Source organism: Lupinus angustifolius, chromosome LG09 (assembly GCF_001865875.1).
Source record: "Lupinus angustifolius cultivar Tanjil chromosome LG09, LupAngTanjil_v1.0, whole genome shotgun sequence".
In the NCBI taxonomy this organism is placed as follows: Eukaryota; Viridiplantae; Streptophyta; class Magnoliopsida; order Fabales; family Fabaceae; genus Lupinus; species Lupinus angustifolius.
The window spans coordinates 306,913-319,442 of NC_032017.1; the positions used below are offsets into that span (position 1 = coordinate 306,913).

At 27.3% G+C, this 12,530-nt stretch overlaps 1 protein-coding gene across 2 annotated transcripts; it reads left to right on the forward strand.

Moving 5' to 3' along the window:
* On the forward strand, positions 980-2,904 carry LOC109355867 (dof zinc finger protein DOF3.6-like). Of its 2 annotated transcripts, XM_019599123.1 has the most exons (3): positions 980-1,170; positions 1,398-2,173; positions 2,219-2,904. In XM_019599123.1, exons 1-3 carry the CDS (start codon positions 1,117-1,119, stop codon positions 2,427-2,429), a joined length of 1,041 nt encoding a protein of 346 aa, XP_019454668.1. In that variant the 5' UTR covers positions 980-1,116; the 3' UTR covers positions 2,430-2,904. The 2 variants fall into 2 exon arrangements, with proteins under 2 accessions (XP_019454668.1, XP_019454667.1); XM_019599122.1 differs by having other exon boundaries at positions 1,398-2,904.

Below are 12,530 nucleotides of genomic sequence, written 5' to 3' on the forward strand. Positions count from 1 at the left end.
TAATTACACATCAAAATATGCAAAAGGTATATTTATTGTGCATATTCATGACTATTAATTTTACATGAAAGGAAAAGAATGTTAGTAAAAATTAAAGATTATCATATAAGAATCAAATAGTGACACTTCCACCAAGTCCCCACCATCTATTCATGACTGAACACCTTTTTATTTTAATTTTAATTTTAATTTCCTTAGAGTATAGAATTGTTTAAAAATATTTACTTTTAAGAACTAATAGTAAAATAGGAACAACAATAAGAATATCTCCCACAACTATATGCATAAGAATGGATGGGGTGCTCTTATCATTCTAATTTGTTTTGGACAACCTTGGAGACACATATACATTACTATATTAATGTAAAGAAGACTAAAACTAGGGCTACGGATTCTCTCTTAACATGCATGGTGATGGGAGAGTAAAGTTTTTAATGTTGATGTGACAATAAGTGACAGAGATCACATGTCCCTAATGATATCTTATTCTCAATTTCAGACTAATCATATATTACTATATCAATAAAAAAAATTTTTTAAAAACAAAACATAATATTCTAATTGAGTCGGGACAAAAAATGAAATACTTTTCAAAACAAATGATCTCTATCCGACAATAAGAGAATGAAGATAGTGCTTATTGAATAGTAACTCATTTGATCAATTGCCCTCACAAAATTTAATAAACAACAAAAAGAGGGGAAATTGAAGGAAATGAGGACAAGGATTTGTTGTCCCAAACCTTGTTTTAAACCTTGTCCCAAACCAATTTTATTATGCCACGTTAGTTAAAAAAATTAAATATTCACAACTTTATCAATTTTGCTTCATTATGATTTGTCAGGAACGTGGTTGAGGACATGGTTGGGGACAGCAGATCCTCATGCACAATATGAGGGACTAGTAATAGCTAGAGAGAGAAAAGGTGAAAGAAGGAACAAAATTAAAATAAATAAACACAACACAACACAACCTCCTTTATCTTTCTTTGCAACTCTCTCATGTTGATGTGATTCTCCACCCACATAAACTTCCAAAGAACCCTTCAAACTTTTACAAAAGAAAAAGCTCTCTCTCTCTCTCTCTCTCTCTCTCTCTCTCTAATTAAGAGTAGCCATGGTCTTTCCTTCCCTTCCAATCTATCTAGATCCACCCAATTGGTCACAACAAGTAAGGATTAAATTCTTTCATTTCTCTTCCATATTATTTTTTATTTTATTTTCATCTCTTTCTTTAGATTCTTCATCAATAAAGATAAGAACAATTGATAAGAAATAGATATTCATTCACACTTTATCAATCTTTTTTCTTCTTCCTTGAATATACCATTTTTTTCATTCAATTCTATAGTTTATTTTTCTTTGTCTTACACTTATGAAATACTTCAAACTTTACAGCAACCTAATCAGCAAGGAGGAATTGGAACACAGATTTTTCAAACCCTACCTCCACTACATCCACCTCCTCCAACGACTGCATCAGTCGTTGAAGGTGGTAACTATCAGGGCTCTATCAGACCAGGATCAATGGTCGATAGAGCTCGATTAGCAAAGATACATCAACCAGATGCCGAATCAAAGTGTCCAAGATGCGATTCCACAAACACTAAGTTCTGCTACTACAACAACTACAGCCTTTCGCAGCCTCGCCATTTCTGCAAGACTTGTCGCCGATATTGGACAAGAGGAGGTGCACTAAGAAATGTTCCAGTTGGTGGTGGCTTCAGAAGAAACAAAAGAAACAAAGGAAACAACAATAGATCAAAATCACCAATGAAAAGTGCAGTTTCTATATCTGCAAGTGCAAATTCTAATTCTTCTAGTGTCTGCACTAATAGTACTGATATGATGAGTCATTTTCCAAATCACTTCCCATTCTTACCAACTTTGCATCATAACTCATATAGTGACTACATTTCTGAGAGCACTGGTTTGCATTTTGGAACATCATTAGATGCCAGAAATGGAAATAATGCTGGTGCTGGTGCTGGTGCTGGTGCTGGTAGTGATGCTGAGTTTCAAATTGGTACTAGTTCATGTGGTGGTAATGGTAATGGTAATAATAGTGGTGATTCTTCATTTTCAAATGGCCTTCATCTTGAGCAATGGATGTTACCCAATCTTCAACAAGTTCATCAGCAACAGTTTCCTAATTTCTTGAATAACTTGGAACTGTTTAAGTTTGATGGAGAAAAGGCTGAACCACCAAGTTATGTTAGGGATGGAGGAATGAAGTTTTTATCTAAGTCATTGGATTCTAGTGTTAGTGGGATAAACCCTCAAATTAACACAACCAGAATGGAAGAAAATCAAGGGTTGAGAAAAAATATTTTGGGTACCAATTCAGGAAATGATATATTTTGGAGTGGAAGTAACACTGCATGGACTGAAGTTCCTAGTTTCACTCCATCAACCAACCAAATGTTGTGACATGCAATATATCTTTCGAATGTTTTAAATTATGGTTTCGGTTATATTGTGTTTCTTATAATTATGGTAAATCTGATGTTACGACAATTATAGTCATAATAAATATTACAAAAAAACTATTAAATTGTGGTTTCGGTTACTTCATACCGCAATTTAAAACCTTGTCCCATTATCATACTACTACTTTTGCTTTCCTGCTACAGATTTTTACAAGAGTTAGAAGATTAATCACTTGCTATGCATGGAACAGTGTTCCATCCACTATATGAGTCTTATGAAGATAAATAGAGAAGAAGGATCAGAACACTTTGTACTACCTCAAGATATATATGTTGAAAGAAGTTGTTGTACTTGTTTATATGATTGTTGTGATGATGAGCTTGAATGGTTAAGTAACTATTGATACTAATTGTGTGAAACTATGTGTACTAGCTAGATGGGTTTTATGTGATAATGCCCCTTTTATATTTTGCTTTTCATAATAAATTATTTCGTCATACCGACCGGAAGATAACTTATCTATTTCATCCAATAAAAATGATAGTTTTAAAAATATTTTGTAAAAAATAATTAAATAGAATACATGTCATATTTTTAATGGCTGAAGTAGATAACTTATCTCATACATTATTCTCTTTACTTAACATCATTAATGTCTCAATTCTGGTCCATACTGTTTTCCTTTAACTAAAGTGAAGATGGCAAGAAAATATTTGAAACCATAGTTCACCTATTTTAATAATAAAATCTTGTTATAAAAAATAATTATAATGTAGGAAATTATGGCAAGCTCATTTTTCTATAAAGAAAGAATTATTTAAAGGAGGATTTTCAACCCAATATAAAATTGGACTTAACCAAATTAAAACATAAGTAGTAGCAATAAGAGAGCCATGGATTATGGATACAAGATAAAGGATTACTACAAGGGCAATGATTAACATAAGAAAAACATTACATCCGGTCTATGATTTGTGTAGTTACCATTTGAAACGGAAAAATAATATTAATTTTTATGAGCCAAACCTTTTTCTAGACTAATTTTAGTAAGATCATTATACTAGTGTTTCATTTTTTTAGGGAATTGACAATATCTAATTTAATATTTTCACAATTTAATTTAATAGGTTTTGAGTGAAAAGAGTATTCAACTCAATTTATAAACCTAAGTAACTAATTTTTAAGATAATATAATATGTTATTATTAATAAGAGAATAAAGTATCTCCTACGAGAATCCTTATCTAGGTTTTAAAATATATATCATAAAAGAAGAAAGTTTTTGGGATGAGAAGATTTATAACTCTATGGAAGACTTGAATTTTATGTAAATGAAATCAAATATTGTTATATATATGTAAAGCTAGAATGAATTTAATGTTGCATTAAGAGTTTGCAAATAATGAAATTACTCCAATTAGAAAGTGATGTGTATGTACTATGACATAGAGAGAAAATAGAGAAAATGATATTAATTGCTTTTATTTTAAATACACATTTTCAAACACTTCTAAGGCCTTTCCCTATGCCATGCTTTTCTCTTCCACTAGTACACATTATATAGATAACTCTAACAAGGAACTGAACTTTGAGAAACACAATCACATTAAATGTAACTTGAAAATTTTAAAGCATGAAATGAAGACTCACATTTTTGGTGGCCTAGTAAAGTTCTAATCAATTGTTGTTGATGATTCAATTTCATGAAAGATGACTTACCCATGCATTGATTTTGTCACCTCTAAACTCTAGTTTGATATTATTCATTGCTACTTGTACTTCCAACTTGCTTCTTTAATCAATTGAATGCAAAATTCAGATTCCTAGACTTCTCTTGGTCTCACATTTTGAGAAGCTTTTTTTAATCCTTCAAAGGAAAAAGCACTTTGAATGCATCCAAATTGGGACCATGAAACTGAGAGTGAGTCACATTATGATTTTGTAGGTTTGTAGTAATATATGAATATGTACTAATTTAGTGGCCAAAATGATTATCAAATTATAACAAAATTGACCAAATGGGTCGTACTTTATTGTATATATATGTGAACTAAAAGTTGTAACCATGGAAAAGGATTATATAAGTTTTAAATAAACGCCAAAATAATGCTCAAAACCATGCAACTCCACCTTTCATGGACTAGAAGACATGACTTTAAATAATAAAAACAAAATATCTGAACAAGACAAAAAGAATGGATATATAACAAAATGGTTAATTGTTAATTTTCCTAATGTCAAAAACACAAAAAACGTGATAAGATAATACTTATACTTATACTTCCTAGCCCCTCATCTTTCAAATACTTTGTTTTAATTTTTTTTATAAAATTTTACCTATATTCGTATACAATAGCTAATAAATCACATTAAATCAATATTCAGCAGATTTGTCATAATCTAATTATGATTATGATGTCATTCATATGATAATTCAATGGTGCTTCTTTTGGAGATGGAATATGGGGTTTGCTTTTTGCAATTACCAAAGCTAGATAATTGCTTGGTTACAAGGAATAAAGGGGTCACAACTTAGTCAAAAAAGTGAATCCCTCTCTCTCTCTTAGAGGAAATAGTGAAGGAAGTTTTTTTGTTGGTCGGTTTGTCCTAGTGTTTTGATGGGATATTGATCACAAAAATGTGAACCATATGTTCTTGATAAATGGTATGAGAAAAAGAGTTGAAGACTTCTTTGAATTTGGGAGTTATCTTAAATCTGAAATTTTTAGACTAGAAAATCATTTTAATATTTAATGTCATACCTTTTCTATTCATGGTAGATGTAAGCTAATGGATAAGGGTTTATTATTTCAAATTGTGTCTCGATTCATATCTTATATTAATAAAAATATATCATGCTATTATATAAATTAAATGTTTATTATTTTTTAGTGTTTGTTTCAATATCATTAGTCTGGAACATAATTTAAGACACCATTTAGGACAACAGATCATTAACTAGATTGCAACATTTCCATACAAACAATATCTACGTATAATAGCTAAAAAATAGATTGCAACATTTTGAGAAAAATTAGTAAAATATCAAATTTTCTTACCAACCAATAGATTATTTAGTGGGAAGTTGTTGTAACTTAATTGTCTTAGGTTCAGTCCATGGGAAAAGACTATGTTTTATAAGAACAACTTCATTACTTTTAATGATCCACCACCTTAACTCAATTAAGATTATCTACTATTGATGGAGAATAGGTAGTCTAGGTTAACAAAACATGCTTATTGTTTTTCCTCTTGTTAAAGTTGTTTTTCTTTGCTAAAAAAATCTACCATGATGATAAAGGAAAAATATTTTCTGAATTATTGCTCTTTACGTTTAATATAAATGTTATTAATTAAGGAAGTGTGAGTACATATTACTATTTTATATTATATGATAAAAAAATTATCAATACCCATCAATTAATCTTGATAATGCATATAAAATCACTAATAAGTTATTGAACTATTAGTGTAAGACTTCATTATATCTCAGAAAAACTACAAAGTTAAAGGTTTATTTCCTGGTAACGACATTTCTTAAAAAAAAGTTATATATCTCAAAGAAATTAGTTCCTTACCAGATAGCGAGATATTTTAATAGTATCAAAGAAATAATATATAAAATTTGGATGTGAAGTAGGAATAGCATGAGGAAGTAAAGCTCGAAATCCGAAGGTAGCTTTTTACTATAGCTTGTGATGCCCACATGTGTTGGCGTGAATATGTTCTCTCTGTTTCTTTGCCAGCTTTTGCTTTTTGTGACGTCCTTTTACATAATCAATTTTTCTCTCTTTCTTTCTGTGATGCCAATTCATTCCATCTTCTTTTCATGCCCTAGTGTTGCCCCCCACAGTACCTTAATTAATCATATATTTCTTACATTCTTTCTTACTTCTAACTTATATATTATGTATATAACGTGGATAAGCATTAATTTGTTATATTATGTATATATTAGTTGCTATAATTTGATTGGACAAGAACATGAAGAGACAGAGTTTCTCGGGACAAATGATGTCACTTCCATACATGAGGGAGTTTATGTTGAAGGGTTAGATCAAAAGTGCTTAATAGGATTGAAAGAACAGGCTTCATGGTTTAGTAAGCACTTATAACTTATAAGATTACCTACTTACTATTCTCTTGAGAAATATATGTCAAATTTTTACTAATTTTATCAACCTTCATTGAGAAATATTTAGAGAAGTTCTATCAATAATGATATCGCCACATAAAATTATGTTGACCTAAAGTCACCATAAACATTACCCATTCTTATATGTTTACTAGGTCGAGTTGAAAAAATGGGTAAACTGAAGTAGGTCTAATAAATAAATTATCTTTAATTATTTCAGGGTTCATAAAACTTTAAAGTTTTAGGTCAAGATATAGTATCAACATCACTAGTATTCTTCATTTACTTATTCTATCGAAAAATATTTCATCTCATTGATGAAGATACTCAATGTTATGTTGGACCCCCACCCTAATTCTAACATGTAGTATTCGAGTCAATGGTTCCATAACTCAATCGTGTATTAAAGTGACAAATAGTTGATAGAACCATATAGGATTTTTGGGTAGAAATGAACACAACAAGTAATCGGACAACATATATATTATATTAATGACAAGACAAACCACTAACATATATATTATTTATTAAAAAAAACTCCCTATTTTTCATAAAGCTTTTTAGGTGGAGCATGTTTGACTCAGTTTCCCTTTACGAAGCCCAAAAAAAGAGATGGGCCAAACATAATTTTATATGTGATTCACCAAATCAAATGAATCCACTCAATTACCAATACCAAAATATGTATTAATAATAATGAAGTGATTCTTGCTTAAATATTAATCTATTTGGTGTAATCAGTCAAAACTCAAAATCTTATAATGACTCTAAAGTAAATGTAGTAAAATATTTTGCTATTTTTATATGATTCACAATTAATATTGTGTTGCATCCTAAAATATGATTAAGTGTTGGTGACCAAATTGAAGAACACAAAAAATATTGCACAAATACAACTATCATTTCTTTATTCATTTAGTGCACAAAGAATACATGTTTTCATCAAGGTTCATGAGTGATATCAGTGTTGCCTTGTTGTTGAATAATAAAAGTGTAATGACTATCAATCATCACAAACTTTATTTCCTTAAGCAAGGTCTCGAGTTCGAGTCTTGTGGATGGAAAGAATGTCCGCTAGGAGAGTTAACCCTACGTATTGTGGATGTTCTCGACTCGGACAGGATTGCCTCTAGTACGAGGATACCTATGAGAAACCAAAAAAACTTTATATTTGGAATAGATAGTTTGATAGTTTGAGAATGATCTTTACTCTTTATTGAAAATAGTGAAATTGTGTAGCTTCTGAATTGAAATGTGCATACCTTGGTTATTTTCCATTAGATAACAACTATTGATATCCAAGTTATTCAGCATGCCATAATTGGAGAAGGTTCACAAAACTCACTCCCAATTGTTGAAGTAAAAACTAGACCACAAACTCTTCTGGTAAACAAGGAATTAAGGATGACATATAGAGTGATCTAGTTTTTTAAATTATGGTTGCGATTGTGGTCACGGTTATTGTGATTACGTTCATCACAACTGTTACGATATGGATTGCGACCATTGCGGTATGATTATTTTGTGAGCAAAAAAATATTTTTATAATTGATGCGGTCTTATGATGCTGAAAAACCTTAGGTTTAAACACTACCCTTTCTATATTTAAAATTGTTGGTTATGACTTGTTCAATATTGATTCTTTGTTAATGTTGACTTCAATGAGGAACCTTCAACAACTTGATGGAAGGTATGCTTTTTGAAAAATGAATTAGATTTGTGTCTCTTAATAAATATGTAATGTTCATGTTAAAACTTAAAAGTGATTAGTGAAAAGAAGACATATAAAATATACTTGTATGAATCTATCATTTATATAACAAAAAAAACTTCTTGTCATGTTCTTATTGATACATGTCAACGTCTCCTTAACTTTTTTCCTTTTAAAATACCAACATATTCTTATAGTGAACTTTCACACACTATATTCATCTTCTACTATCTTAATATAAATATATGTGAGAATAGATTGTCCAAAGAAGAATCTATTTTCATCAAATTAATCTTTCATCTCTCTACTTTTATTTCATTTCAATTTACATCTTAATTTTATTCTCTATTCTTATTTCAATTTACTTCTTCTTTTGAAACTCACAAACTACTTCTCTTACATTTTTTTCATATTTATTAGACATATATAATCTCTTTCATCGTGAAACGAGGTATAATTTTATACTCATTTTATTTTTTCATTACATCATCATTCATGAATCGATCGAATGAGATGTTCATTGGTAGATATAATTTTATTTCATTTTTCACCAATCAAAGAGATAAAAGCCTTAAAAGAAAAAAAAACTGATATAATTTTGAACATATTTGGATTCTCACAACTGTCATCAGGGTTTATCCACACATACTAAAGTTCTAGATCTGATCCAAAACATGTATTTTCAAATAAATGGGGGTTTCATTGTTGAATACATTTTCATCATCAGGTATCCTGATAAGCCATTTTGTCATTTTTTGTTATGACTTTCTTCTATATTGTTTGGAAGTTTCAAATTGTTGAATTTTTATATTATGTATATTCGATTTCGTCTAATGCAAAGCTTTAGTGCTCTTATTTCGTTATTAATTTTGTCTAACTTGTTTATTTCTAATGATTAATAATGATGTTACAAATATATGGTTGATATTGTTTTCTTCTTTTCAAGGTGTGAAAGAACTTCGTCAAGTTATGATCTTTAGCTGCAATGCATCCTTCACTTCTTGGGTTTGATTTTGAGTTTGATATTTTTTTATAGTTAATTTGTTTCTAATTTTAAATTTTACATTTCTTTTCTAGGAAGGGTACGTGAATAATGAAGTGATGAATATTTTATTTATTTGCAAAACTTAATAATGATGCTATAAATATATGGTTGAAGTTGACTTTCTCTTTTCAATTATTTGTGTCATTCAATTACACAATCAACTTAAAAGTTTAGATTTTACTTTTAGGTGTTAAGGAATTTCTCCAAATTAGGATCTTTTGCTGCAATGCATCCTTGACCTCATTTTGGTATTTGGTTTGCTATTTTTTTATTAAACTTAATTTGTTTCTACTTTAAACTTATGTTTTAAAATTATATGAAACACATTTAAATAGATCTTAAAACATTCTTAATTAACATCGTCTAATCATTTTTTTTAATTTAAAACCCTAAATAGGATATGTAGTATTGTATATTTAAATAGTAAATTTTAAAATGATCTCAATTAATATCATTTAATCATTTTTTAAAACTTACATAGTAGAAATCCATTGTTACTATTAATAGAATGAGCTATGATATTATAATTAACAAGGAAATTTGATGATATTATATTTTGCTTAAAAAATAATAGACAATGAATTTATTTCAAAATAATCATTTTTAATATTAATTATTTAAATAGAACTTTAAAAAATTTCAATTAATATTATTTAATTATATTTAAAATCGAAATAGTAGGAATTCAATCTTATTAAAACATTCTCAATTAATATCATCCAATCATTTTTTAAATTTTAAAACACGCAGTAAGATATGTAGCAATTGTACATTTAAATATTAGATCTTAAAACATTCTCAATTAATATCATTTAATCATTTTCTAAAACTTAAATAGAAGGAATCCATTGTTACCATTAATAGAATGAGTTATGATATTACAATTAATAAGGAAATCAATTGATATTTTATTTCGCTTAAAAACAATAGACAATGAATTTATTTCAAAATAATCATTTTTAATACTAATTATTTCAAAAGATCTTAAAACGTTTACAATTAGCATTATTTAATTATATCTACCAGTGAAATAGTAGGAATTCAGTCTTATTAAAACATTGTCAATTAATATCATCTAATCATTTTTTAAGTTTTAAAACGCTAAATAAGATATGTAGTAATTGCACATTTAAATAGTAGATCTTAAAACGTTCTCAATTAATATCATTTAATCATTTTTTAATATTATTTGATTAGATCTTAAAGTTTTCTCGATTAATATTATTTAATTATTTTTAAAACTATAAAAAAATATCAAACCCAAAATCAAAATCAAGAAGTGAAGGATGCATTGCATCTAAAGATCATAACTTGACGAAGTTCTTTCACACCTTGAAAAGAAGAAAACAACTTCAACAATATATTTGTAACATCATTATTAATATTAGAAATAAACAAATTGGACAAAATTAATAACGAAATAAGAGCATTGAAGCTTTGCATTAGACGAAATCGAATACACATAATATGAACATTAAACAATTTGAAACTTCCAAACAATATAGAAGAAAGTCATAAAAAAATGACAAAATGACTTACCAGGATACCTGATGATGAAAATGGATTCAACAATGAAACGCCTATTTATTTGAAAATACATGTTTTGGAGCAGAACTAGAACTTTAGTATGTGTGGATAAACCCTGGTGACAATTGTGAGAATTCAAATATGTTCAAAATTATATCAATTCAATCTTATTAAAACATTCTTAATGAATATCATCTAATCATTTTTTAAATTTTAAAATGCTCAATAAGATATATAGCAATTGCACATTTAAATAGTAGATCTTAAAACGTTCTCAATTAATATCATTTAATCATTTTCTTAAACTTAAATAGGAGGAATTCATTGTTACTATTAATAGAATGAGTTATGATATTACAATTAATAAGGAAATCAATTGATATTCTATTTCGCTTAAAAATAATAGACAATGAATTTATTTTAAAATAATCATTTTTAATACTAATTATTTCAAAAGATCTTAAAACGGTTTCAATCAACATTATTTAATTATATCTACTAGTGAAATAGTAGGAATTCAATCTTATTAAAACATTCTCAATTAATAACATCTAATCATATTTTAAATTTTACAATGCTCGATAAGATATGTAGCAATTACACATTTAAATAATAGATATTAAAACATTCTCAATTAATATCATTTAATCATTTTCTTAAACTTAAATAGGAGGAATCCATTGTTACCATTAATAAAATGAGTTATGATATTACAATTAATAAGGAAATCAATTGATATTTAATTTCGCTTAAAAACAATAGACAATGAATTTATTTCAAAATAATCATTTTTAATACTAATTATTTCAAAAGATCTTAAAACGTTTTCAATTAACATTATTATTCAATTATATCTGCAGTGAAATAGTAGGAATTCAATCTTATTAAAATATTGTCAATTAATATCATCTAACCATTTTTAAATTTTAAAACGCTAAATAGGATATGCAGTAATTGCATATTTAAATAGTATATCTTAAAACGTTCTCAATTAATATCATTTAATCATTTTTTAATATTATTTAAATAGATCTTAAAGTTTTCTCGATTAATATTATTTAATTATTTTTAAAACTTAAATAGTAGGAATTCAATCTTATTAAAATATTCTTAATTAATATCATCTATCATTTTTAAAAAATTTAAATTCTAAATAGAATATGTAGTAATTACGCATTTAATTAGTTGATCTTAAAACGTTCTCAATTAATATCATTAACTCATTTTTAAAACTTAAGTAGTATGAATTCATTGTTATTATTAATAGAATGAATTAAGATATCACAATTAATAATCATTTTTAATACTAATTATTTAAATAGATCTTAAAATCTTCTCAATTAATGTTATTTAATTATTTTTAAAACTTAAATAGTAGGAATTCGATCCTATTACTAATAAATGAGTTATGATGTTACAATTTATAAAGAAATTAGTTAATATTCTGTTTGACTTAAAAACAAAATTACTGAATAGAGATGAAGATAATAATATTATAATCTATCATATGAATTTTTTTATTATTATTGCAACTATGCATATTAATATTTTCTATATTTTTAATTATGAATTTGTTCAAATCGCAATGAAAAAAAGGAGTTGTCTAAACAAGTAACATCTTTGAGAATTAATTTTATTGTGATAAAAGAGTTACATTTGTCTAAAAGAATAAAATTAGCAGCAT

Coding starts and splice junctions, on each gene's coding strand:
- LOC109355867 (XM_019599122.1), top strand. CDS start 1,117: ATGGTCTTTCCTTCCCTTCCAATCTATCTAGATCCACCCAATTGGTCA. Junction 1,171..1,397: donor CACCCAATTGGTCACAACAA/GTAAGGATTAAA, acceptor CAAACTTTACAG/CAACCTAATCAGCAAGGAGG.